General features: G+C 49.1%; 11 protein-coding genes across 11 annotated transcripts; 5 read left to right on the top strand and 6 right to left on the bottom strand.

The window, feature by feature from the left end:
* Positions 1 to 239: 239 nt before the first annotated feature.
* On the top strand, positions 240 to 1332 carry BKA67DRAFT_587342 (Mss4-like protein). Its single transcript, XM_046104318.1, has 2 exons — positions 240 to 514; positions 629 to 1332. The coding sequence occupies exons 1-2, from the start codon at positions 392 to 394 to the stop codon at positions 1031 to 1033; spliced, it is 528 nt and encodes a 175-aa protein (XP_045951235.1). The 5' UTR covers positions 240 to 391; the 3' UTR covers positions 1034 to 1332.
* On the bottom strand, positions 1288 to 4621 carry BKA67DRAFT_696969 (uncharacterized protein; the record flags this gene model as incomplete). Its single annotated transcript, XM_046109362.1, has 3 exons — positions 3866 to 4621; positions 3478 to 3809; positions 1288 to 3419 (listed from the first exon to the last, which is right to left on the bottom strand). Exons 1-3 carry the CDS (start codon positions 4285 to 4287, stop codon positions 1288 to 1290), a joined length of 2886 nt encoding a protein of 961 aa, XP_045951234.1. The 5' UTR covers positions 4288 to 4621.
* Positions 4622 to 4876: 255 nt separating this feature from the next.
* Positions 4877 to 6007, bottom strand: BKA67DRAFT_132291 (Intradiol ring-cleavage dioxygenase). The gene has a single exon (XM_046095013.1). The coding sequence runs from the start codon at positions 5793 to 5795 to the stop codon at positions 4941 to 4943; it is 855 nt and encodes a 284-aa protein (XP_045951233.1). The 5' UTR covers positions 5796 to 6007; the 3' UTR covers positions 4877 to 4940.
* A 1964-nt stretch (positions 6008 to 7971) lies between these two features.
* On the bottom strand, positions 7972 to 8883 carry BKA67DRAFT_665122 (uncharacterized protein; the record flags this gene model as incomplete). Its single annotated transcript, XM_046108506.1, has 1 exon — positions 7972 to 8883. The coding sequence occupies one exon, from the start codon at positions 8881 to 8883 to the stop codon at positions 7972 to 7974; it is 912 nt and encodes a 303-aa protein (XP_045951232.1).
* Positions 8884 to 9519: 636 nt separating this feature from the next.
* On the top strand, positions 9520 to 11309 carry BKA67DRAFT_587334 (uncharacterized protein). Its single transcript, XM_046104317.1, has 4 exons — positions 9520 to 9901; positions 9949 to 10629; positions 10706 to 10953; positions 11108 to 11309. Exons 1-4 carry the CDS (start codon positions 9757 to 9759, stop codon positions 11192 to 11194), a joined length of 1161 nt encoding a protein of 386 aa, XP_045951231.1. The 5' UTR covers positions 9520 to 9756; the 3' UTR covers positions 11195 to 11309.
* A 977-nt stretch (positions 11310 to 12286) lies between these two features.
* Positions 12287 to 14242, bottom strand: BKA67DRAFT_614201 (acetylcholinesterase precursor). Its single transcript, XM_046105424.1, has 2 exons — positions 13388 to 14242; positions 12287 to 13335 (listed from the first exon to the last, which is right to left on the bottom strand). The coding sequence occupies exons 1-2, from the start codon at positions 14003 to 14005 to the stop codon at positions 12316 to 12318; spliced, it is 1638 nt and encodes a 545-aa protein (XP_045951230.1). The 5' UTR covers positions 14006 to 14242; the 3' UTR covers positions 12287 to 12315.
* A 274-nt stretch (positions 14243 to 14516) lies between these two features.
* On the top strand, positions 14517 to 16338 carry BKA67DRAFT_651689 (major facilitator superfamily transporter; the record flags this gene model as incomplete). The annotated part of the gene is made up of 3 exons (XM_046106081.1): positions 14517 to 15154; positions 15217 to 16182; positions 16297 to 16338. Exons 1-3 carry the CDS (start codon positions 14570 to 14572, stop codon positions 16336 to 16338), a joined length of 1593 nt encoding a protein of 530 aa, XP_045951229.1. The 5' UTR covers positions 14517 to 14569.
* Positions 16339 to 17710: 1372 nt separating this feature from the next.
* BKA67DRAFT_665118 (uncharacterized protein) lies at positions 17711 to 18768 on the bottom strand (the record flags this gene model as incomplete). Its single annotated transcript, XM_046108505.1, has 2 exons — positions 17711 to 18419; positions 18467 to 18768. 2 exons carry the CDS (start codon positions 18766 to 18768, stop codon positions 17711 to 17713), a joined length of 1011 nt encoding a protein of 336 aa, XP_045951228.1.
* Positions 18769 to 19588: 820 nt separating this feature from the next.
* BKA67DRAFT_132206 (uncharacterized protein) lies at positions 19589 to 20420 on the top strand. Its single transcript, XM_046095012.1, has 3 exons — positions 19589 to 19897; positions 19956 to 20185; positions 20252 to 20420. The coding sequence occupies exons 1-3, from the start codon at positions 19720 to 19722 to the stop codon at positions 20276 to 20278; spliced, it is 435 nt and encodes a 144-aa protein (XP_045951227.1). The 5' UTR covers positions 19589 to 19719; the 3' UTR covers positions 20279 to 20420.
* On the bottom strand, positions 20338 to 21576 carry BKA67DRAFT_132190 (Alpha/Beta hydrolase protein). Its single transcript, XM_046095011.1, has 4 exons — positions 21167 to 21576; positions 20864 to 21115; positions 20567 to 20813; positions 20338 to 20518 (listed from the first exon to the last, which is right to left on the bottom strand). The coding sequence occupies exons 1-4, from the start codon at positions 21342 to 21344 to the stop codon at positions 20398 to 20400; spliced, it is 798 nt and encodes a 265-aa protein (XP_045951226.1). The 5' UTR covers positions 21345 to 21576; the 3' UTR covers positions 20338 to 20397.
* A 385-nt stretch (positions 21577 to 21961) lies between these two features.
* Positions 21962 to 23748, top strand: BKA67DRAFT_542255 (CoA-transferase family III domain-containing protein; the record flags this gene model as incomplete). The annotated part of the gene is made up of 3 exons (XM_046101081.1): positions 21962 to 22328; positions 22387 to 22685; positions 22735 to 23748. 3 exons carry the CDS (start codon positions 21962 to 21964, stop codon positions 23746 to 23748), a joined length of 1680 nt encoding a protein of 559 aa, XP_045951225.1.
* Between the last annotated feature and the right edge of the window lie 528 nt (positions 23749 to 24276).

Raw genomic sequence — 24276 nt, 5'->3', positions numbered from 1 at the left:
GCGCACTGTTTAATATCTAGTGTCCTAATTTGCCAATCAATCATTTACTAAACGGAGAGATGCGGAAGGTCTAATGCTGCATTTAACAACATACGGTGCCTTATGCATTCTCGATAGCAATGCCCGATGGCTCAGTTTTGATGGACATACGAGTTACACAGATAAGTTCGCCAAGTTAAAGTGGAAGATAAGGCAACTACTGCAAAGGCGCAATTGACAATTGGCGGGGCAGCGGGCTTTGCTAGACATACTATTGTACACACGCCTTTGACCATGCAGCTCTAATGGTTCGATTTAATTATCACTTGTAATTGCCGATTTACTTCCTTGAATAAAGTCCTCCGTGTAATCGCAATACTCTGAGCCTCCTAGTCATTACATAAACTCAAGGATGTCGTCGCCAAGCCCATCTCCGCAGGACTTCGCCAAGCCCGACGCCGTCACAGGGGGCTGCCTCTGCGGCGCCATCCGCTTCAGGATCGAGTTCCCCAAAGACCACGACTTCTTGAAGAACGTGTGTATACCCTCAAAAGCTCGCTACATCACTCCTCTGTTCCCTCCGTGCGACAGAAGAGGAAGCAAAACGAGGCAAGAGAAAACACATGACTAACGAGATCCCTCCCTCCAGAGCCAATCCTGCCAATGCACCCAGTGCCGCCGCGGCTCGGGCGGCCTGATCTGGCACTCCCACACCGTGCCCGCTGCGAACCTGGCCTACACGACGCCGACCACGGAGCTTAGGAGCTTCTCGGCGACGCGGGGAGTCCAGCGCGGCTTCTGCGCCAAGTGCGGCAGCTTCCTGCACTGGAAGGAGGACGAGAGCCGCGAGGTCTACGTCTCGGTCGCCTGCGTAGACCCGGAGTTCCTCCGCGATGGTGAAGGTGGCGGGTACGGATACGCGCTGGCGAATTCTTCAAGGGGCCATATCTACTGTGAGAACGAGATCAGGGGTGTTAATGAAGGGTGGGTTGGGAAGAAGGAAAACAGGTGGGAAAGGGAAGAGCTTCATGTTGAACCCAAGGCAGAATTATGAGTCTTCTCGAATGTCTTGATCAAGTATAGGGTGTCAGAATTTCAATGGACCCATGAGTTGTACTAGGCCGTGGCTTTCAAGTCAACGGTCTTGTGCTCATGCTTTTTTCCCCACGAGATTCTAACAGAACAGATTCGTTTTCGAATGAATCCTCAAATATACCGTCGTAGAAAACGAAAACTGAGGTGAATCGAAGCCAAGCGTTTACCGAAAGGAACGGAAGCGTTTTATTCGGTGTATGAACAAGATGTATACTACTCTATAAGTTTCTTGAACTCATGGATCCACCAGTCGTCGACCGCGCCAAGATGCTCGGGGCCCACCAATACATCGCGAGCATAGCATTCCTTATCAAAGCCGTTCCACTCCAAAAAAGCGTCCAAGTCGGCATGTCCTTCCTTGACGAGCAGCTTGATGATCCCTGTCCACCGTTTCGTGCCGTTCTCTTGATCAATGTCGAATGGCTCTATCCAGCCTCTTCTTTTCGCGTCTCGAAGATGACTGAGCACCATGATCCAGGGAGTCACCGCTTTTTTCTTCCTGAGTGGGGAATTGAACACCATATTTGGGGTACCAATTATCTTGCCTACCTCCGGGTGATCGAGATGTGGACTCTGCAGTAATGCTGAAACGAAACTTGCGTCTGACAGAGGCATGATCGTCTTCTGACGCGAAGTCAAGAACTCCAAGGCATAAGTCAGTAAAGGCGCCTCCTCCACGACCGAGGAAAGGGACTCATCCCCGTCATCGGCGGTCTTATCTCTGCCCGCAATAGCGTCAAGCTTTCCAATGACATAACCTGACAGTCCAAACTTGGTGCATAATGCAAGGAATGGTTCGCGGAAGATAATCTTGTTGCCTTTACGCTGCTCGTAACTACCGAAGCAACTCCTGGCCCAATGGTCGTAAGGGTCCCCACGCCGAGTTTGCCAATACCAGGAAACCCCCTCATCGAGCTGGTCAATGAGCAACAGCTGTACTTCTGGAGGATAATTCTTGATTTGGCCCTCCATATGACGGGCATGTGTTAGCGCCATCGCAATATCCGGATACAGCTCGTCCAGGCGACGATGCTTCTCCAAGGGCTCCAATGAGTTCCTGAGTCGTTGAACGTACGAACTGAGCAATTGGAGATGCGGAAGGTGCGCATCGCTCGAACTTTTAAGCAGGACTGCTTTCGGTCCCACCAGGTAGTCACGTACTGTGCGATGCAAATATGTCACCCTGCTTTCGGCAAGCTGTCTTGCACTGTGTCTGCTGTTGTTGTGTCCGCGGCGATGAGCCGAATTGAATCGGTTGATGCGGTCGTGCTTGTGATATACCTCAAGGAGACCGCTGGAGTCTGATAATATGCTGGCCAGCGCACTCTCGCACAGCTGCAGAATTTCCTCGTCTGGTACCTCCCTGAATGTGTCGTTTCTCTCTATTCCATTCTCCAAGGTCTGCAGGGCAAACACGAATTCCCATATGGACAATGAATACGAAGATTCATCCTTGATAAAACGTGCAACGACTTCGCGTGCATGAACAAGCTGGAACACATGCAGCGACCTTTCAAGCTGTTCTGGGGATCGATTTTGGAAGATAAACTGACTGAAGATCTCATCCAAGTCCGACGGCAGCTCTAGCGAGTATCTTGTGGCAGAAGAAATGTCTGAATCTTCCCCAAAGAGCTCCAGGACCTTTCTGACCACAAGGCGAATCCATAAGAAGACACCCTCGGCCTTTTTAACAATACCGGATACAAGGGTATTCGCTGCCGGTTGATCCTTGGCCATTGCGTCCTTGAACTTCCCGTCATTAGCTAGATTGTCCTCCACATATCGTGTCATATCATAGAATGTGAGCTCTTCCAGCTTGAGGTTGGGGACTGAGTATTGGAATGCCTTTTCAAAGACAGGCCATGGTCGGGAGGATAGACAAAGTTTAAGTCGGCCGTTCGTGTCATTGCCAGACAGGTTCCTGAAAAACTGGATGATTGCTTGGTGATCACCATCGAACTCGTCGAGGCCATCTACAAAGAGGCAGATCTTGGTGGACTTGAGAGCATACTCAACGAGCTGCTGGAGAGATTTCATGAGTTCTGCTGCATTCCAGTCGACGGAAAAGCGGATTCTCTCTTTTGTGGACATTTGGGAGAGTTTCTGCCACAGCTCAGGGAAAGTCGTTGGGATGAGACTATGGTCGTTTGACAAAAGCTGGTATAGCAAGTAGCGGAGTAGACCAGACTGTGACTTTTGCTCCTCTGAACCGCTGGTCCAGAAATAAAAAACAGCTTTCGCAAGTTGTCTCTTTCCAGCCCATGCTTTAAGAAGCAGGTCCGTAGAAGGGTGTTCAGCGATGTAGCGCATCAACGTAGACTTCCCGGCGCCAGGTTTGCCCGTGACTATAGACGAAAAAGATCAGCTAAAACGGTGGCAAAAACGGTAAGGTGGAGGGTATACCCCAGTAGATATTGCCTAGCTCGTCGCTTCGTAACCACCTGGTGAACTGGTCGCCCAGCCCTCCATTGGTGTTGCCGTTTCCGTCTGGCTTGTTCTTGAAGATCCATGCAAAGGTATTCCCGTGGGCATCGGCTACCTCTTCCTCTCGGTTCTTCATGGACTTATAGCTAAGACTTTCAAGGATGAAGTCGGCAAGCAAATCCGCGGATGCGGTCATCTGTGATGGTGCTTTCCCTTGATCAACAACGTCGCTCATGCCATGTCTGGCCTGCATTTGTCTCTCATTGAATTGCTTTAGTCTCAAAACTGTCTCAATGTGAGAGTCCACAATCCTAGTTTAATATTAGTCGTATCCACTACTCCTGGTGGTAGGAGGCAATCAACTCACGCATCTGGATTGGCAGTTTTATATCGATTGCACAGCTCCGTTATCCGGGCGGCAAAGGCTTCTGAATCTTGGCTAGTCCACTGTATGCCATGAGAGAAATCGGGACATTGGGAAGCTCCATCATGGTCGTTGTCGTCAGGCCGCTTGTTGAGACGGATGAGAACATCTTGGGATATTTTCCAGCAGTCCCTACCCAATCCGTTGTCCGGCAATACTCTGAGATGAGATATTAGAGCCGAAAACTCGTCAACAAATCGACTGAGCGACTCGTTTGCTGCTAGGTAATTGGCGGAGGTGCCGCCCTCATGCGGCTGAGCAGAATTGCCAGCATGCGATACGCACTCATAAAGTCGAGTAGCACTTTCCAGAAAGTCTGGGACGTAGGTACTCTCCCCGAGTAGTGCTATATCGACGTCCATCATGAGCTGGTCAAACCGCACGATGGAAACAGATTGTGAAACAAAAGTTGAAGATGATGGGCAGTTAGTACAGCGGCGAAATCATGGCTTGTTCTAGACTACGTGGAATGCCTCATGCTGTTGAACGGAGACTTTGAATTGTTCGTCGTCCCGTGCAGCGCCAGCTTCTATGGAAGACCCTGAAGATCCTGTCGTGCCAGACAAGATTTGGGAGATTACGATGCAGGAAAGAGTTGACGCATGGAAGAAAGGAAATGCACAAACTTTTATAACAATCCCTATGTTTACATTTTATTCCATGCAGTCGACTGCTGGCGGCGCTGCCAGGTGATGAAGGTAGGTATGTTAGAGTAACTAGCCAAGGTTGGTAAGCTTACGACGGCTAGCTGGAAACGGCAGGTTGGAACTTTGGTTTTCATTGGATGGCTGCATAAAACGTGCTGCGAAAGTGTTCCACCTGAGCCACTCACTGCAGTGCGTACTATGTACGGACCCGTAATGCATGCAGGCAAAGGCAGCAAGCACAGTTAGTATCCAGTTATCGGCTTGCGATCGTTCAACTTCCCTCCCAGATGCAAACCTAACAGATACTCTTTATTTGTTTTTAAAAACTTATATTAGGGGGGGTTTATGCCACCTGGTAGCTGGTTCAATTACTACGGAGTGCTGGCGTTTGGATTGGAAGGCGGTAATCCTTTATCGCTGTTAGCGACTGCGACACCTCCGCCCTCATAATAGTGCGCCGCCGCACTGTTTGTGACGTTGGCCGAATGATTGCTGCTCAGGTCCAGTGCCACCGTAATCCAAGCCAGAATGCCATCCTCCAAATTCTCGCTTAGCTGCACGTACTCCACGAACGGGTCATAATCGCTCGTCGCTTCCTCCAACATCCATCCGTCAATCTCCCACGAGGTAAACGGGATTGCGTTGGTGCTGTATGGACTTGTCGCCTCAACCGCTTGTATCAAGGTGTCGTCGAAATACAGCTGCCCAATGTGCAGTGTCTCCCCGCCGGTGTAGGTATCATTCGGCAGCGCCGTGACGTTGGACTGCACCACCAGATGGAAATGCGTCACTCTATCATCGTAGTGGCCCGGAAAAAGACTATCGAATGCAACGACTCCAGAATCATCGCTGATCTGCACACCGCGTAAGAACGTGGTATTGAGCCCGCCTTCGCCTGTCGCATCGACGCCAGAGTATGATCCCGTACTGTTGCAGTGCCAGACATCGGCTGCGATGGCGGGAACACCTTCGCACGTATTCATATCTACAAACTGGATATCGATGTGCATTGGAATGCCCGACTGTCCTTCGGTGATGTCCTGACGGATAAATTCGCCTGTCACATAGTAAGGGCCGATCGTGGTTTCTGGGACGAGCGCGCAGGTGTTGTTCGATCCGAAGATGGTTTCCTCTGGCGTATCGAGTGAGTACCCCAGTCCAGTCGCATTGTGAGTCCGATTGGTATATATGGCCAAATTCTCCAGGTCTCTCTTTTGGTGAGCCATGCGCTCTGGTTTTTGTGGTCAGCCCCGGAAAATTCGACTTCTCGAGAAGACTCAAACAACTTACCTGCTAGCACTCCCCTCTTTGCACGCAGCTCGTTGGCCTTGAGCGCACGTCGCGCAGCTGCCTGGCGTCTCAGCGCTGCAGCCTCTGGTTGGTTCTGGCATTGTGATAGGGCCCTGGATGCCTTCGCATGCTGAGAGTTGCGCATATTCATCTCGCGCTTGATTGCTTCGGTAGTGTCTCCGGGATGGGCGAGAGTCAGCTGAGCAGCCAGGACCGCCGCGAGTAATTTCAAAGCGACCATTTTGACTGCTTGTTGAACAGACTGCTAGAGAGTAAAGTTGAACTTCTGGATCTAAAACATAGCCATGTGAGGACGTTCTCGGGTGTTTGATATCTTTTATACCAGAGCCGCATTACGCATGCAATGCTACGCTATCCAGGAACGCGTCTTCGGCAAGCTCTGCACCAATAATATGCCTCTTTATTGCATTGGGTCTGGTTTGGATGGAGGGAGTCCTGGATATCTTGCGCGGCCCGCGGTGATCATGACCTCAATCAGGAACAAGTCAAGCTGCCAAGCACCAATCAGCTATACCAGAAACAAAATGACCTTCCGGCCCCATTTCTATGGCTACCAGTACCCACACATAGCTGTGCCTGCATATGCCCAGCATGGGGCTATAGTTAATGCAAACAAGGCGAGCCCAGAGACAGGTAATGCAGACTTTGCGGAAATGATGATAACGACGACCTATCAGTGCAATTTATCTCCAGCAGCACCTGGCAGGGTTGAAAACCTGGCACCCTGCCAAAAGTTGAACAATCCGCCCCACCACGACCAGCACAACACTGTATTAAGAAATTGTTCGTGACTATGTCGCTGACATTGACTCAACAGACCATACTTATAATAGGTCAAATTCAAATCGGTTCAGGCCGGGCTCCGATTGGCCCATGTTAGACATATTCCAATCCCTCCTGATGCCGCGAATGGCAATGGCGAGTTGATCGGCTGCCATCCGTGTTCTACAGGTTAACGAAATCTGACTCAGCCTAGGCGGTTCGCCGTGGCGATTCGCCGTGTTACCACTTGGCTCCACAGAACAAATTATTAATGTATGTAAATGGTTTAAAACATTTCAGCGTGCAACTTGTGTATGCAATATAAGAAAGACGGTCGAGACTCACGTGCTGCGATGAAGACGCGAAGTTTTAATCCGTCAATGCTTAAGAGGTATTGGGATAGTACATTGTTCCTTGGTAAAAATAAAAAATAAAAATATTTTGCTCTTTTTAGTGGTCTTTCAGACGCCGTCGGTATCTACTGCGCTCGCTTCTTCGAAGGAAGAGAGTTCTTGTCCTGGTAGTTGGCCCAGAAGCTTTCCCACTCTCCGTCTCGTCGCGGTAATAGACCGAAGACAGTCTCATACACGGCTTCGCTTGCAAGAGAACGGAGCTAGCATCACATGCATGACATTCTCTATTGGCAGCGGCTCGGCGGTATGGCTCACGGAACTCTGACACTCCCTGTCGCCCTTTTTATAAGCTCCAAGCTAGTGATTTTGTTCGACTTCAAAGCTGAGGTGGTTCCAGAGGATGTTCTTGAAGTGCGAGATGCCGCTGGGTTGAGCTTGCGACTCCTTGGATTGGGTACGATAAAATCTGCAAGAAACGAGCAGACAATTCTTCCTTGGTTAAAGGCGTATAAAACCTAGGATCGAGGCCTTCACGTGCGGAGACCGGCAAGACAGATGTGTAACCATATAGTAATTTGTAACCGAGTCTCACAGGAAATATGGCTTGGGAAGATATGCTACAAAGCTAACCTGGTGAGCTTCCACTTCAGATATGAGATCAGGAATGGCAAGGAAAGATAAAAGAAATTCCAAGTAGTCAATGATTGTTAAATGAAAACTTAAGCACAAGATAGGCACAATATATTGAAACACATTAGCGTTTTCAGTTTGTCTTAAGAATTAGTTACTTACCAGTTTCAATACCCTTTCCGGCGACAGAAGGTCTTCCGCTTGAACGACATTCCCAGGTATCTTTTAGTAACTATGATGCACACTTCAGAGTTTTCTAGACTCCACTGTCTGCCGGAAGCTCATGTTACATGCTACGAATTGTTGGGAACGCGGCTCGTTAACACGCTTATCTAAATTTGATGCTTCAATTCAGGAGATCACTGATCTTGATACGTCTAAACGGCTTCGTTTCAGGCTCTGGCTGGGCAGCATCCTGAGAGTCTTGGTTGGATGCAGTGCCACAATCGGTCAGGATAGAATCCATTGCTGCTGCAAGCGATCCTACGACTTTAGAATAACCAGGAGATATAGGTGGTGGGTTATCAACATGATCAGCGTCTGAATGTTCTTGGACAACTGTAGAGGAAGAACTGCCGTTTTCTGACGAGACGGTGGGTTCGCTTTGACTTCCCACTGAAGTGCGTTCCATGTATTGCTCCACTCTTGCAGTACAAGTAGCGCAATACAATAGATCTACGGTGTCCTTGGAGCATGCGAGACATATTCCAGTCTTGCTCTTTCTTGGGGCGAACACAGACTTTCTCCACATGTAGATGCTGGTCCTCAAATTGCCATGATTCTTGCATAGTCTCGAATCAAACGTTGTTGCTTGATCACAGTCCTGGATCGCGCATTGCCTCACAGATTCACCCGCAACATAAGCTGCTCTACGTTTCTCCTTTTGTCGCTGATTACGGTGTCGTGGGCAGAAATCCCTGAACTTGCACGGAGTCTCCTGGCACCGTGGCTCAGCACAAGTGTCGCGTAACTGAAGGAATATCTCAGGGGAAAGACTAGGGAGAGGCGTCCTCGGGATAGGCGCTGGGAGAATACGGTTCTCATCTTTCTCGCAAGGCTGGGATTTACTCGCTTCCAGACCATCTTCTTGCGGCCCAATGTCCGTGTTATGGCTGGTGTCCGCCTGCCGGTCTTCTTCGAGAGCTTCAAAGTCCTCTGGCTGTTGATTGAGGCGAACCGGACCTTTTAAAAGATCTACATGGTCAGCACGATCAGCGGTATCCATGACAATAGGTTCGGCGCTGGAGACGGACGTCATCTTGGAAATCCTTGCGGAAAGAGTTAATAAACCTGCTTAGGCTTTTTCACCCACAAAGTTTACGTCCTTTAAGTAGTAGAAGAGACACGTTTATAGCCAAGAATATTATACTAAACAATACTTTTTCTTCCTCGAGCCCGCTTTGTCCTAAGTTGTCGGAGACAAAGTGTTGCGGAAGTGGGCCTGCGGCGATCTCTTTGTCTTGAACGGAAGGCACTTGAGAGCAATTGCGCGGTATATCCATATCCAGCTTGGCCCTTGACCATGAGGTCTTTGATGCTATTGAGTCCATGACTCTTAATTGTGCTGACAGCGTCATGGTCCTAATGGTCCATGTCACACGTTTGTCGTCTTTCGACCCCCCTCAGTCGCCATCTCGATAAGAATTTGGTTGAGATCTGTTAATGCGCCGCGTTCGACATTGGAAAAATCACGTGGAAACAATTTCCTTAAGATTTTGTACGAGAGAGAGGAAAGGGTTGAGGTGCCTCGAGAATGGATTTTCCTTAAATTACCACTCAGTAAAGGAGTGACAGCTAGCGCATTCCAGGACGATGCGACCACTATACATCCGACCCCGGACTGATGGCCTTACCCAATTAGGACCCCGGGGCCACGATCGCCGTCTCCACAACCAACGGTCCGTGGAACCGGCGCCGTTCCTTATGTCCAGATTTCGCACAGCTTAACCGTCTTTTCCGCCAATGGACATCATGCATTGGTATTGACAGCGGGTATCTGAGGTCCGCATTCTTGGCAAAACGGAGCTATGAATGTGAGCAAGTGGAAGAATAAAAGAGCAAAGGGTGCCCGCGCCGGTTGGAATGAAGAATGCCAAGCAATTGAATTTTTGCCTTCTCTTCCGTCTTCGCGATGGCTTCCAAGTATCTCACAGTAGTATTAGCATCAGCAGCGAGTGCGAGCATCGCCACTTGGGGGCAGTGTGGTGGGACTGGATATACCGGAGAGACCACATGCGTGTCTGGCGCAGTATGCACAACGTATAACCCATACTATGGTCAGTATCGACGGGAGAGAGAAGAAGAATGATCTAACAAGGAACAGCTCAATGTGTGCCAGGTTCAGCCACTTCTGCTGCCACCTCCAGCAGTTCCCGCGCAGCAACCACGACGACTTCAAATGCTGCGACCACTAGCAGCAGCATCACCAAAGCCACGAGTGCGACTGCGACGACCACCGTTCCCACGAAGGGGGGGAGCACCAGCTCAACAGCACCTACCAGCACTGCAACAAGCGGCACTAGATACTTTATCACGTTCGGCGATTCCTACTCCCAGACTGGTTTCGACATCAACGGCACGCACCCATCGGCCGCCAACCCTCTAGGCAACCCTACGCTCCCCGGTTATACTGCTAGCGGCGGTCTCGACTGGGTCGGTTACATGGTAACGGAGCACAATAGTTCTTTGTTGCTCTCATATAACCTGGCATATGGTGGTGCTACCACAGATGCTAACTTAGTGACGCCCTACGCTTCGACCGTGCTCAGCTTTGTGGATCAAGTCAACGAGTTCTCGACTAGCCTGGCCTCAAAGCCAAGCTGGGCCCCTTGGACAGCAGAAAACACTCTCGTTGGTGCGTGGTTAGGTGTCAACGATGTTGGCAATACCTTCTGGTTGAGCAACATGACCGAGGTCATCGATGCAGTTACCACCAGGTACTTTGAGTTGTTGCAGGTGACCTATGACGCTGGCGCAAGGAACTTTGTTCTGCTGGCTGTTCCGCGTAAGTAGACCCGCTCACGCAATGTTCCGCACAATCAATCCCAACGGCCTCAGCCATGAACTGACTTTCTTCGTAGCGACTGACCAGACACCCCTCATGCTCGCCAATGATGCGTCATCCGAGGCATCGCTTGTTAGTGCTATCAGCACCTACAACAACTTCCTGTCGACCAAATTGGCGACCTTCAAGTCGAACAACAGCGGGGTAACTGCTTGGCTCGTGAACACAACCGTTCCGTTCATGGAGGCAATTAACAACCCGACTGCGTATGGCGCACCCAACGCTACCTGTTATAACTCGGACGGTGTGAGCTGCCTGTGGTTTGTAAGTGACTTCTGATGCTTTTTTTCTTTTTCTCTTTCTTTCATGTCGACCCTCCCCGTATGTGGAGCGGCGGCCTCTTGAATTTAGTGCGCAACGCTCCCCACAGGGTATGAAACTATCCGCGGAAAGAAATTGCTGACCACGAATGCCGCAGAACGACTACCACCCCGGCGTCAAGATCCAAGGTTTGGTCGCTGATGCTGTAGCGACGACCGTAGGTGCGCCTTGGTTCACCAGCTAGATTGCAAAATAATCTTTTCCACAAGAGGAAAGTAAAAGATGATAAGGGAATGTCCCCCGTTTCTTGTACATAATTCAATTGACATATGTTGTTTCCAACCTTCAAGCAAGCTTGTGTTGGTGAGTGAGTGAGACACGTTTCATCGGGCATTGGTCACTAAAAACTCGTGGCGCAAAGGGACAGCGTTGCCGTACACCACCGCTCGCTGTAACTGGTGGGCGGTCCACTAACCCGCCAGCATCTAACCTCAGTTGTAGCCCTGCATCATTGGCCTTTGGGGAATCTGCTTAACAATTATTGGGTAGTAGTTTCACTGACATGTTGAACCAACACCAGTTTTGTGAAACGAAAGCTGCTTCAATTTCGAAGAATTTTGTTTCAATTTCTTCTCAAGTTATTTATAGATATTCGAGTCCCGATTCTGTGAGTAGTTGTATTTACGGAATTACGAAACTGATTCACAAACCGAAATAGATAAAGACTTGACCTACCTCACGCGCAAGACAGGGGCAACGTCACAGTCTGTCCTGGTGTCCCGGATCATTTAGTGCAACGTACTATTGGTGAAGAAGAATTAAGTCATACAAGACATCAAAGGACGAGATAATAGAGAAAAGTAAGGAGTATTGGATTTATGCGCTAGGCTGGTAAATTGGCAAATTGCAGATGACCAGAGAAGATGGTTGAAGAGAGCTGGCGCAGCGCTGTAATCAACTAACCTTAATACCATCCCACTAATTGGAGACGATTTCCGAGTACAGTAACCTAACCTAGGTTAGTCTATAACCACTTACATCTGTTTTTATTTACCGCTAATCCTACTATTCGTACGATCTGGTTGCTAGCCACTGAACTGCTTTTGTAAAGAAATTTAATTCCACTTGGATCGTGATGAGGTGTATGGTTCGTGGACATAGCGCAATATAACGCTGGCAGATGTGGAGCGAGCGCGCGGCCGATGACTGAAATAGATATAGGGCGGTGCAACCACGGACATGGAGAATATATGACTGCTTGACGAGCCCGCATAGTTTAAATGCATTTAATTATTTCTCAAGACATTGACCATGCATCCATGAACAATCAGCCAGTCTTGGTAAAAAAATCTTAGTTTCAGTTTCCTATCTCTGAGATATCTCTACCTTACTCCACCAGAAATGAGACTCCTCTTTTGCCCATAAATCGTCCGCTATGACTGCAGGAGACCCAGTCTTACCTCCAACAAGCTCCTTGTTATCTTGCGCAAATACCATAGACCTGGGTGCATCTTTTTCAAACTTCGGCCACGGCGGTCTCCGACTATATTTGCCTTGGAGGGTGTTGGGGTCTCCGGTACAGATGAAACTCGTCATGTACGCATGCAGAATACCAGACAGCTCGTCTTGCGTCTGTGATAAAGCGCACTTCTTAGAATCTCTCATCTCGTAGAACATGTTATCACCGTGTCGCGCTCCCATCACGACATCCGACTCTAAAGCCCAGTGGTATAAGTACACAGGTACTTCAGGGCTTGCAAGGTGAGCTGTCTGCTGGACAGGTGCAATGTAAGCGTATTGCGCATAGGCTGCCTCAATCCGCTTGTACGTCTTTCCAACACCGGAGCGGGTCTCCTGATAGATGGAGCTCGGAAATCTGGTAGGATCCGGGTACAAGGCGTCGATAGTCTTCAGGTCCTCTTCTGTCAGCCCGGGGAGTAGGTTGGCCCAGAAATTGATAAACTGCTCCGTTGTAGACATATTCTTGTCGACGTATAGCGAGCCCTCATTCGTCGTGTGTCCTGTCAATATTGGCATCTTGTGCCATTGGCCGTTTCTCCAAGCTTCTATCGGTGGGCGACGGATGATTTCCCCATCGATAACTGGCTGGAATGCCCAGCACAGGCTAGGGTTATAGTTGTAAAAGACAGTTGTTTGCGCCTTTGTGATAGTAGATAGAGGCAGCGAGCGAAGAAATCCAAAAATATCAGTATCGGAGAGATCTGGAGGGCACTCCACTGCCTTCAGGAAATCTTTAAATTGGTTTTCATGGATATCTGAGTCCGCAGCTCGGACTGCTCTCGAAGTCGGTGCTCCCGACTCCATGATGACTTGACGGAAGGGTGGTGCGTGTCCTTCCTTATAATTCAGAAGGTGGTGGCCAATCTGCAATTTGTCAGTGTTCTATCTGATTCCATTCAGGCTAAGCTTGACCTACTGAATGTGCACCTGCGGAGAGGCCAAACAAGGTTACTCTTCCAGGATCACCACCAAAGAACGAGATGTTATCTTGGACCCAGTCCATGAGACAGATCTGGTCTTTCAGTCCAAGATTGAGTGCGCCCTCTTTTGCACTGAGTTTTGAAGGTAGGAAACCAAGAGCACCAATCCGGTATCCGAAGGAGACACCAATGAACGGTAATTCCGACCAGCCAACCATGGCCCCTGTGTCATGCATTGCAGCATTTCCACGGTTGAATGCACCGCCATGCATATAAAGTGCGACAGGCAGCGGTGACGCTTGGTCAGTTGTACCCTTTTGACGAAAGATATTAACTGTAAGACAGTCCTCGCTCTCCTCCAGTTCAGGGCCTACTATCAGGAATTGCTTCGCCGGAGCTCGCGGGCCAAAGTGCGAAGCATCAATGACATCTTCAGACGGCTTTACTTTCACCGGCGGACGAAATCGGCGGTCACCCGTTGGTGGGAGAGCATACGGTATTCCTTTGAACGCCTCGATAGGGACCGGGTAGCCACCGGTCTCCTGTATACCGACAACCGTTCCTTGGGGGAGCTTGACCGTGGGCCCGGGTGTTGATGATGCAGTGCCTGACATGACGATATTTGGCGAAAATACTGAAGAAAGGACGAAAGCTGATTATGAGCAAAAAGCCATGTGATGGTGGCGGCCGGTCGCGATCACGACATCGGCTCCGACAGATGAAGGGCGAGGGACCAGCAAGACGACTCCACCATAACTCCGCAAGAGCTTGTAGCGCGCTTGCGGACATGATCCGACAAAGTTCCACAACATTCAGCGTTGAATGCATCCAATTTGTGGGGCTTATCATCATACGTACGGTGAACCTTGCAAACCGGATTATGTAGTGGTGGCTTATCAGATACTGGATATGCTTTTCCGTTGACAAACATAAACACGGCGGGCCAATCTCTTGGCAGCCAATTGCCGAGAACAGCAGTGCGTAACATCGCCGTATCTGGTATCAGCACAGGTGATCCAAAACTAGATAGACAACGTAGCATATCCGTAGGCTTATCAGCAACCGCGAGTCATGTTATATAAAACTAATCTACAGGGCTCAACTTTTGCGAGCTCGCACTTATTAGGTCTCTGTATCCGTGTGGCTTATTGAGACCATCAAAGCTGAGGACACCGATCATGACTTTATCGACAGGTGACCCCACGGGCGCAGAGAAAGCCAAAGATGCCAAGACCTTGGAGACCATAGCGAACAATGAGCTTGGCAAAGTTGATGTGGCCTATGGAGAGGTCAGCGAAGCAGATGATGCAGAGAGATTTCTGAGGGACAACAACATCAGCAACGGATATGTTCAGGAATTGCTCAATGACAAGGTGGAAGTACGGCGTCTCATCCGCAAGGTCGACCTCACAATTTTGCCTTTACTCGCTGGGACGTATGTTCTACAGTACATTGATAAGCAAGCGCTGTCGTATGCTGCTGTGTTTGATTTGTTCAGCGATACCGGTATAAGCCAGGACCAGTACAGCTGGTTCGCAAGTATGTTCTACCTCGCTTACCTGGTGGCCGAATACCCCTGGAGTTTTCTGGCACAGCGTACACGGATGGCCAAGGTGGTTTCTGGCTGTGTTATTTCATGGGGTGGTGTACTCATGGCCACTGCGGCCTGCAAGGATTTCAGCAGTATTGCGGCCTGTCGCTTCCTTCTAGGTGTCTTTGAGGCACCTATTACTCCATGCTTCATGATGATCGTCAGTATGTGGGTAGGTGCAAACAGGTTCGAACACTAATTTCAGGCAAGAAATGGTCTCTGACATTATCACAGTATACGCGCGAGCAGCAACCGTTCCGTGCAGGTGTATTCTACAGCTGCAACGGAGTTGGCTCCATGGTTGGTGGTCTCCTTGCCTATGGCATTGGACAAATCCAGTCATTTCCAACATGGAAAGCAATATTTTTGCTTTGTGGAGGCATCACTGTGCTGTGGGGATTCTTACTGCTTGTGTTGCTGCCCGATGATGTTGTCACGGCGAAACGCTTCAATACACAGGAGAAGGCTCTCTTGATCGGACGCGGAAGACTGGGTCGAACGGGAATTCTCAGCCATTCAATCAAGTGGTATCAAGTCAGAGAAGCTTTGTTAGACCCGCAGGTGTGGTTGTTAACAGCGTTTACACTTCTAAATGAGTGTATTAATGGCGGTATAGCCAACTTCGGCAAACTCATTATCAAGGGAATTGTGAAGGACTCACTGCGAACCACATTATATGGAATCCCACAAGGAGCGTTTCAGGTCTTTTGGATTCTGACTGGTACTTACCTCGCTTCGCGATACCGCAACTATCGTACATATGTGATGATGGCTTATATGGTTCCCACCGTTATAGGAACTATTCTTATGTGGAAGCTTGACCGCCAGTCATACAAAATTGGCGTCCTTATTGGGTACTACATCTGTGGAAGTTACGTTTCTTCGCTTGTTATCGCTCTGCAGATGCCGGCAGCAAACCTAGGCGGATACACTAAGCGCGTAACGGGTACAGCCATTGTGTTTGCAGCCTACTGTGCGGGCAACATCATTGGACCGCATGCATTCCTCGAGGAAGAAGCCCCAATATATCAGACAGGTTGCCAGCTTGTCATAGGATGTGCCGTTGGTCAAATCATCATATCTTTCGGCTTGCGAATGTTGTTGACATGGCGAAACAAGAAGAGAGACGAGGCAATGGTATCAGGTGCTGTCTCGGGTGACAGTATTGGAGAGATATCAGCTGACCTGACCGATTTTGAGGTACGGATTTCCTTTCTTGAGTCTATGGACGCCGTACTGATTGCATGCAGAACCCTCATTTCCGATATCTACTCTAAAACTGTCCACTGCGGCCTAATTTGTTGTATGTTATAGCTTAGTATTGGGCCTCTTGGTCACCAGGTCCAGCAGTTCTAGGATAGAATAGAAGGGCTGATGCCGGATTCTGAACGAAGCTGTATCGTAGAGTCGCTGGTAGGTGGTGATTGGGTCAGGCATCCGGAGTGAGGCATACGTCGATATCTCGTGTATATAAGCATAGCTATATTTTGACCATGTCAAAATCAGTAGCAGCTGACTAGTACTATAGAATGGCAACTTGAACATGATACTGATCTATGTCTTATTGAATAGCCGATTACCGTGAAACAGATAGAGTGACAAAGAAATGATGGTAATTAATAATGGAACTAATGCTTGGAACTCTTTGTAGCTGTACACCACCATGTGGATCCACATAAGCTAAAATTAGACGAACGGACTGATTCTAATAGAGTCCTGGCGATTGAGAAATGCATGCCTGTCTCGCCTAAAGTATTCCTTCGTTTATAATTAACAGTATCTGGAAATTGGAATAGCCATGATTTCTATATTATCGGAATTGAGCTAATTCATTAACAATGTGGGGGGTGGCGGTTTACTTGCTGTTTCAAACAAAGATTAAGAGCATCTAAATTTCGGAATAACACCTGGGCGGTTTGTTTGACGTGGCCTTCAGACATAATCTACACCCAAGAGCATTTTACCACTTCGCTACCATTTTTATTGATTATATGCTAAACAGTGACCTATATTTAATCGGATGCAAGAACAACTCCGCTAGGATATTGACGGAGAAACTTTGTGCCCGATTTAATTTATACTTAGACCGTCCACAATTTCTTCATCAATATTACCAATCTTATGAATAATTTTGATGTCTTGTACTACTGGTGAGTTGTATACTTATTATGGATGGTGTTCGTGACCATACTTGTGAGGTTTGTCTACACCATTATGAGGGTTTCTTCCACGCACAGGGATCAAGATCACACAACCAGCACTCGAATGCCTGATGATGGACAGCGTTAATAGTGGGGTTTCGTTGCTTGGAGAAATTGGGCTTAAAAGTTCTATCACCGCGTCAAGACCGAATTGACTGATCTCACGTACATTTAGAATGGCTTAGACCGTTGTGTAGATAAGAGAAAAAGAAAGAAAAAAACGAAAAGAAAGGCCACGGAAATAGGTAATCATGAAAATTGAGACTTTATTACTTTGATTTAGTCTCAATGTATTGGCGTCAGGGACTTCCATGACAACGCCACCCAAACAAACCTTACCTTCTTACACTTCCTAGATCATATATCTGACCATCCAACGGATCAAACCCGAGAGGAATCGGCTCGACATTTAGCTCATCGAAGCCATCATCAATCACGTTGCCGATGCTCCTGTTGATTCTGTTTCTGCGAACCCGAATCTCTCATTTTTGAACATATAATATATTTCTTTGTATTTATACAATTAGCTACGCCTCTGAGTCCTTAAAGTTTCCAAGCTTGAGCAGCTTCTTGGCGTTCTCTCGTCCAATCTTCTTGTAGTCGACCTCATCCAGTTTCAGCTCGTCCCACCAGTCACAAGCATCACCAAAGCTCTCAAAAGGGTAGTCAATTGAGAAGAGGATTCTGTCAGCGCCAACCTCTGTCAAACAGTACTTTAATGTGGGAGTGGAAAAGTGGCCACTGGTAGTGATCCAAATGTTGTCCGCGAAATATTCCCGGATCGTCTTCTTGCAAGACAGACCCAGTGGCTTCTTGACATCCTCGAACCAGTGGTTGATCCTCCACAGGTCGAAGGGCAAGTGCTCACCCAAGTGGCCGATAATGACCTGAAGCTTGGGATGTCTGTCAAATACACCATTGGTAACCATACCAAGGATATGGAGAGAAACACCCTGAGCGAAACTGAGAGGCGGGCCAATCAGCCAGCTTCGCTTGGCCCACAGTTTCTCGTGGATTGTGCCGGTGGGATTTCTTGGGTGAAGGTAGAAGGGGACGTCCAGGTCGGTCACTGTCGACCAGAAGACGTCCCACTCCGGGCCGTCATAGAAGATCATGTCATCTCCATCGTGACCAGCACGCTGAGTATCATTGACGAGAGCACCCTTGAAGCCCAGTTGCGTGACAGCGCGCTTCAGCTCTGTAGCAGCCTCTTGAGGGTCATGCATAGACAGTGTACTGTAGTTTTCAGCAATGGAATCATCAAGTGTCTCAACTGAACTTACGCGAAGCCGCTGAACCTGTCGGGGTGGCTCTTGATGGCGCTAGCGAGGTAGTCGTTCACCTCAACGGCCAGGGCCTGTGCGTCCTTGGGCTCCCAGATATCCTGAACACCAGGAGCTGTATACGAGAGGATGCTGTGCCCAACACCATGCTTGTCCATGTATTTTATACGGGTTTCTGTAATGTCTGTGATCTCCGCCGCGTGCTTGTCAGGATCGGTAGCGAACAGTGATGCCCACCATTTCGTCTTCTCCTGAAAACGGGGTAGCGCGAAGGCTTCTTCTAATGCCACCTTTCCCAACATATTGGCAGTGATGATTGCTTGGCTTTCCTGCGACGTATCTCGCTGGTACTCAAAGTACAAATAAGTTTGAAGCGCTTATGTAGGACAAACAGAACAGTATGATGAACGAAATGTAGCTTCAAATCAGTACCGAAATCACATCTTTAAAGAATACAGCCTATGCTACAAGAGTGAGCTCGCTGTCCGGGCTTCCGTTGCCGAAGATTAGTCGCCATATTTGGTGCTACAATGTACTTCCGTGAGCCGTATATTCAACACAGCCGGGTACGAGACTTAGACCATAGTGATTGACGAAGTGAGAGGTCGGCAACGGTACCCAACACCGCGTTCCTTCAGAGAACTTAGCCGACTTGTGCCTTTTGAATATTGGGTAGTCTTTGACCACGACTGGCATTCATGGCGGGGCGTTGCCTGGTGCACTTGCCGCCGTCTGTTCGTCATGCGAAGTTAATCACCGGCCGTCTTTCCCCGCTTCTCCAATCGTCCAAGGATAACTTGCGGGGAGGGTCACCCCCGCATTGAAACACGGCAATACTTGAACGAAGGGCATCATAGAGTGGGATATGGGCATTATCCTCGTATAATAAAGGAAAAGGGGATCTTATCGACCATCTCTTCATGTTGGATCTGGCAGCCACTTCCGGGTCGGAGCAACGGACTTGTGTACGCGTGTAAGCGCGTGGAACCATTATTATTAGCTCATCCGAACTCCGCTGTATGCCGCTAGGGGAGGGTTTAGTTCGGTATTTTGTCCACTGGCAATGTGACGACCCGGAAGCGGAAATAACAAACAGGTGACTCTAGGGTAGTGGGGTCTCACGTTTCGAATTCGACGAAAGTGCTTGAATCTAGGACATTGGTGACCATTACACGGGCCTTGACCTCAAAGACAATCAGTTTGCCCCAATACTAGGAATACTGGTGACTGTCGCGACAGAGTAAGAAATAACAATGTCTCAATATAAAGCCGAATACCCTTCAGGCGTCACGGTGGATGATGACATTGTTCTCTTTTTGGAGAGGTTTTACGAAGTATCCGACACCCCCGGTGCGCATGATGCATACGTAGACCAATTCACGTCCGATGCTACCTTCAAGCTCGGTTCGAAAACCAGTCAGGGCCGAGATGGTAAATCACGCCGCTATTCTATTGGCAGTTGCCGTACATTTGCTAACACCAGGTGCAGAGATCACCACCATGAGACATGGCATGTGGACTGCCGTTGCGCAAAGAAAGCACACCGTCTACAAAATATTCCCGTTTGGAAGTGATAGCCAAGAAGTCATGCTGTACGGAAGTGTAGAGTATGAGCTTCGCGCCGGAGACAAGGCCACCGTGGAATGGGGCGGGAGAGCTGTGCTCGAGAAATCAACAGAGGATGGTAAATATAGGATGAAGTTCTACCAGGTATATTTGGTAAGTGATACCTACGTGTTTCTTTTCAGATTCCAATCCTTACAGTCAGTTGACACCCTGCTACAGGATCCCGCCGGCGCAACCAAGAAATAATCCGGGTATTCTAGATGAGACGGAGCTCACATCGCAATACCGCTTACAAGTGGCACATCCGGTGCATGAATCAAGAGAGTACGGCGAGATTTGCAAATGGATCAGGCCACTCGGAGCCATTATTTAACCTCGCGTGCGAAGGATTCAATGAATCCAGCAACTTCATCCGCTGCTTCTATGCAGTGCCAGTGACCAATACCGTTCAATAGCTTCAAATCAGTCTTCACGCCAGATGTCCAACTATGCACCTGTAAGTATGTGGAGGAATGGGAAAGGCAAGATTCTCACCTCTGTTCTATCTTCTTGGCTGCTTCGAGTGGACTCGTCCTGTCGTCAGATCCCGCAATGATCAGCAAAGGGCATTGACTACGACCGTAATCGGGCTGCTTCGCCTCCGATATCGACCGACACAGAGAATTGTATCCCTCGGTAGTTTGGGATAGAAGGAGAGCTCTGATGAAAGCACGCTGAGTCTCGGTGCACCTCGGACCCGTAGCAGCATCAGGTATTGTTTCGGCCATAGCCTCCATACCGTCTTAAGTCGTCAGCAAGAAACAAACACATGCAAATTTTTGCGCCACTTACTCTTCTCAACCGTGGTAATCCTGGAATTGAAGATCGGTGCCAGGCCAGGATTGGGATTCACCGGACCAATCAGCACAACACCAAGAAGTCGAAGTTGTACAGATAGTTCTGAAGCTACAATTGCGCCCATCGAGTGTCCCACGATAATCGAGCTACTTGCATCGAGCTTCAATTGCTGCATCAGATCTTTCACGTCCTCAACCATGCCCTCAATACCGCCATATTGGCCATTGTACTTTGATGAACCGCTTCCTGTTTACCTGTTAAATGCGTCACGTGCGTGCGAATACGATTGCAGCTGACCATGGGTGTCGAAAGCGACGCATTTGTATCCTGCTGCGACCAGAGATGGTATCAGTGGAGCGTAGAATGAGTTGGATGAGCCGAGGCCGTGAATGAATAAGATGGCGGTATCTGAGCCAGCTTCAGGGGAGCTCGACCTGTAGTAAATGGACTTGCCACGGATGGTGAGGAACGGCATTTCGAATGTTACCGACTATATCTGGCTTGGAATTTGGTTGGTGCGTCTGTTGTTATCACAAAGCATGGCACTCTTAAAGCGTTGATTGAGTTACTGGAGCTCCAATAAACCGCCAGTATTGTTCGGTAAATCAGACCAACTGAGTGACAGGCCCACCCAGCAGACATGGCGGCGAGGCGGGTGCCAGGATGATGCAATGTGACCCACGATGAGACTAAACCACTCTTGCCACTTTAGCTTGCACACCCTGACTCGCAACACCTGCCGGCAAACGGATAGCACACCCACCATCGCCATCCTTTTCTGCTGGGGCGATCCGCTGTCAAGTGGACTCCGGCGTGAGAAGAAGGGGACAGAAAATTGCCTAGCGCCATGATTGCTCCCATGGCCGGAATAACGGGAATAGCTGGGTTCTACTGGTCGCGGGACTGGCCCCTTGTCCTCGGTCGATCACAAATTAGGACCAAGTCAGTCAAAACTTGCTACACCCGGATGCAACGGCTGTGAGACAACAACGTGGTCGTGTATAGCTGTCTGTAGTACTTAACTGCCGGTTAAGAATATTTCGCGCCTATCACGTGGAGGCTTACTGCGACGCAGCAAGTCACCAAGTCAGCATGGGGAGTCAATCGCAATACAGCTCGATCGAGGAGACCTCGCGTATCCTTGATCTGCTTTGCAATTTGTTTGACACTGTAGAACTACCGACAGAGGTACGGGAGATCGCCAAGAACGTTGTGTTTACTGCACAGCGTGACGCTCCTTACTTTCCCATTCCGTTCAAAGAAACAGAGACAACAGCGGCGCTAAAGGCAATCGAGGGCTCTGTCGTGAGCCTGTTGGCTGGCTTGCAAGATGGTCTTAGCAAGGATAGGAAGGTGACAGTGAACTTGGAGAAAACCACTGCTTTCCTCATCCAGGCCTATCTGGCAACGGTCGGAGGTTTGGGCAAGCTTGATAAGAACGTACGCTCACTATTAAAAGGTAAGAGATATGTTAATACGCTTACCCACGGCTCAGTCTCAATAACCGTGATATTTAGACACCGACCTTCTGAAAGCTCAGTCTGATCCATATCGGCGCATGTCAGCCAATTTGTACAAGACAGCTACGCCCGGAGAGTTTTACCATATTCACGGCTCTCTCGAGGCCTCTACAACACTCGGATTTCTTGGACTGGAACCATTCCGCCCGGACCTCGATACACATGAGAAGATCGTGGATGCCATCGAAACAGCTGTCAAAAAGTTTACCCCTGACGAACTCGAGGAACTCAACGCCAAATACAGGCAAGCCGGCGTGAAGGCATTGAAGCATGATGAATTCCTCCAGACACAACATGTAAGATTGAACTGTGCACACAACCGTCCGCTGGCTGACACGATCCAAGGGCCAAGTAAACAGCAAACTCCCACCATGGGCTGTCACGTCCCTAGAAGACCAGACCCCTAAATACGGCTTGCCAGCATCCGATCCTAAACGTCTGTTATCTGGAGTGAAGGTGCTTGAGCTTTGCAGGATCATTGCAGGCCCTGTAGTCACAAGGATTCTTGGCGAATATGGCGCCGATGTCCTCAAGATTACTAGTCCAAGTCTGAGTGATGTTCCTTTCTTCCAAGTTGACGGTAATATGGGTAAGCACGCTGCTGAATTGGATCTTAAATCCACAGAAGGACGAAAACGTTTCGAAGAGCTGGTGGCTGAGGCTGATGTTGTCGTTGATGGATACCGACCCGATGCGATTGAGAAGCTTGGCTACGGACCAAAGTTCCTCTCGGAGCTAGCCACAAAGAGGGGCAAAGGTTTCGTCTACGTTAATGTCAACTGCTTCGGTTATCAAGGCGAGTGGGCACACCGGCCGGGTTGGCAGCAGATTGCAGACTGCGTTAGTGGTGTCGCCTGGGAACAAGGCAAATTTGTGGGATTGGACGAGCCTATGGTACCACCTTTCCCTATTTCAGATTATGGAACCGGTTGCATTGGCGCCATCACGGCACTGATCGGTCTATACCACCGCGCCACGAGAGGTGGGTCATGGCACGGAAAGGCATCTCTTTTGCAGTATGATCTGCTTCTATTCAAAGCCGGTTTACTACCCGAGGAAGTCCAAAACTCACTGCGCACTTGGGTCGGTCCTGATTTCCTCAGCCTTGATCACGCAAACAGCGTGGATCAGATCTCTGGAACCGCTCTGAGAAAAATGAGAGAGGTCTTCCCGGAGTTCACGTTGAACAAGAAATACCTGGACCACTGGTATGCGGAAGCATATAAGCATGACGTGGAGGTGGTGTTGCCTGTCGTGGATATAGAAGGTCTTGATATCAGTTTCAAGAGAGCAAGCAGGCCGAACGGATCGGATCAGCCAACGTGGGATTTTGGTGTCGACGGAGATTACAGGAAGTGAAAGAAATTAGCAATGCGAGAGGGTTTCTGTCCAGCCGAGTGGCGCCAAGTTAGTTGTGGTAGGCCATTGGAATTTCCATCCTGTCATGTCATATAATGCGATACTTGAACGCTACAGACTTTTATGATATCAGTCCACTTAGGAATAGATCTTATCGCGGGTCATGTCACAAGTCAGTCTGCCTAGGCATGAAGAGAACTTCTTTTCCCTGATTTGTTGCCACATTCTATTCCTCGTCCAGAAGCAATCATATGCGCCACAGTTCAATGTTGGCGTCGAGTGTAATTCATTGCCACGAGTATCGCATTGATCAGTTAAATCCGTCCTCCGATCGCTTACGGGCCTCGCATCCACTCAATGCGAAAGTCGTGGGGCGAACCCCTTGCCAATTGCTGATCCCATGGGGCCCCAAGATCTTAGCTTGGACCCAGATCACCACACTTGGCGAAGCCTAGCCCATCAAGGACCACTAAGAAACCCAATCCCGACCGGGGCGGAGACGGCACCCTGTACTATTTCCGCGACTGT

This window comes from Truncatella angustata (genome assembly GCF_020726525.1).
Source record: "Truncatella angustata strain MPI-SDFR-AT-0073 chromosome Unknown BKA67scaffold_13, whole genome shotgun sequence".
Taxonomy (NCBI): domain Eukaryota; kingdom Fungi; phylum Ascomycota; class Sordariomycetes; order Amphisphaeriales; family Sporocadaceae; genus Truncatella; species Truncatella angustata.
Note: the sequence above shows the minus strand (reverse complement) of the source record. Positions and strands in the feature narration are given on the sequence as shown.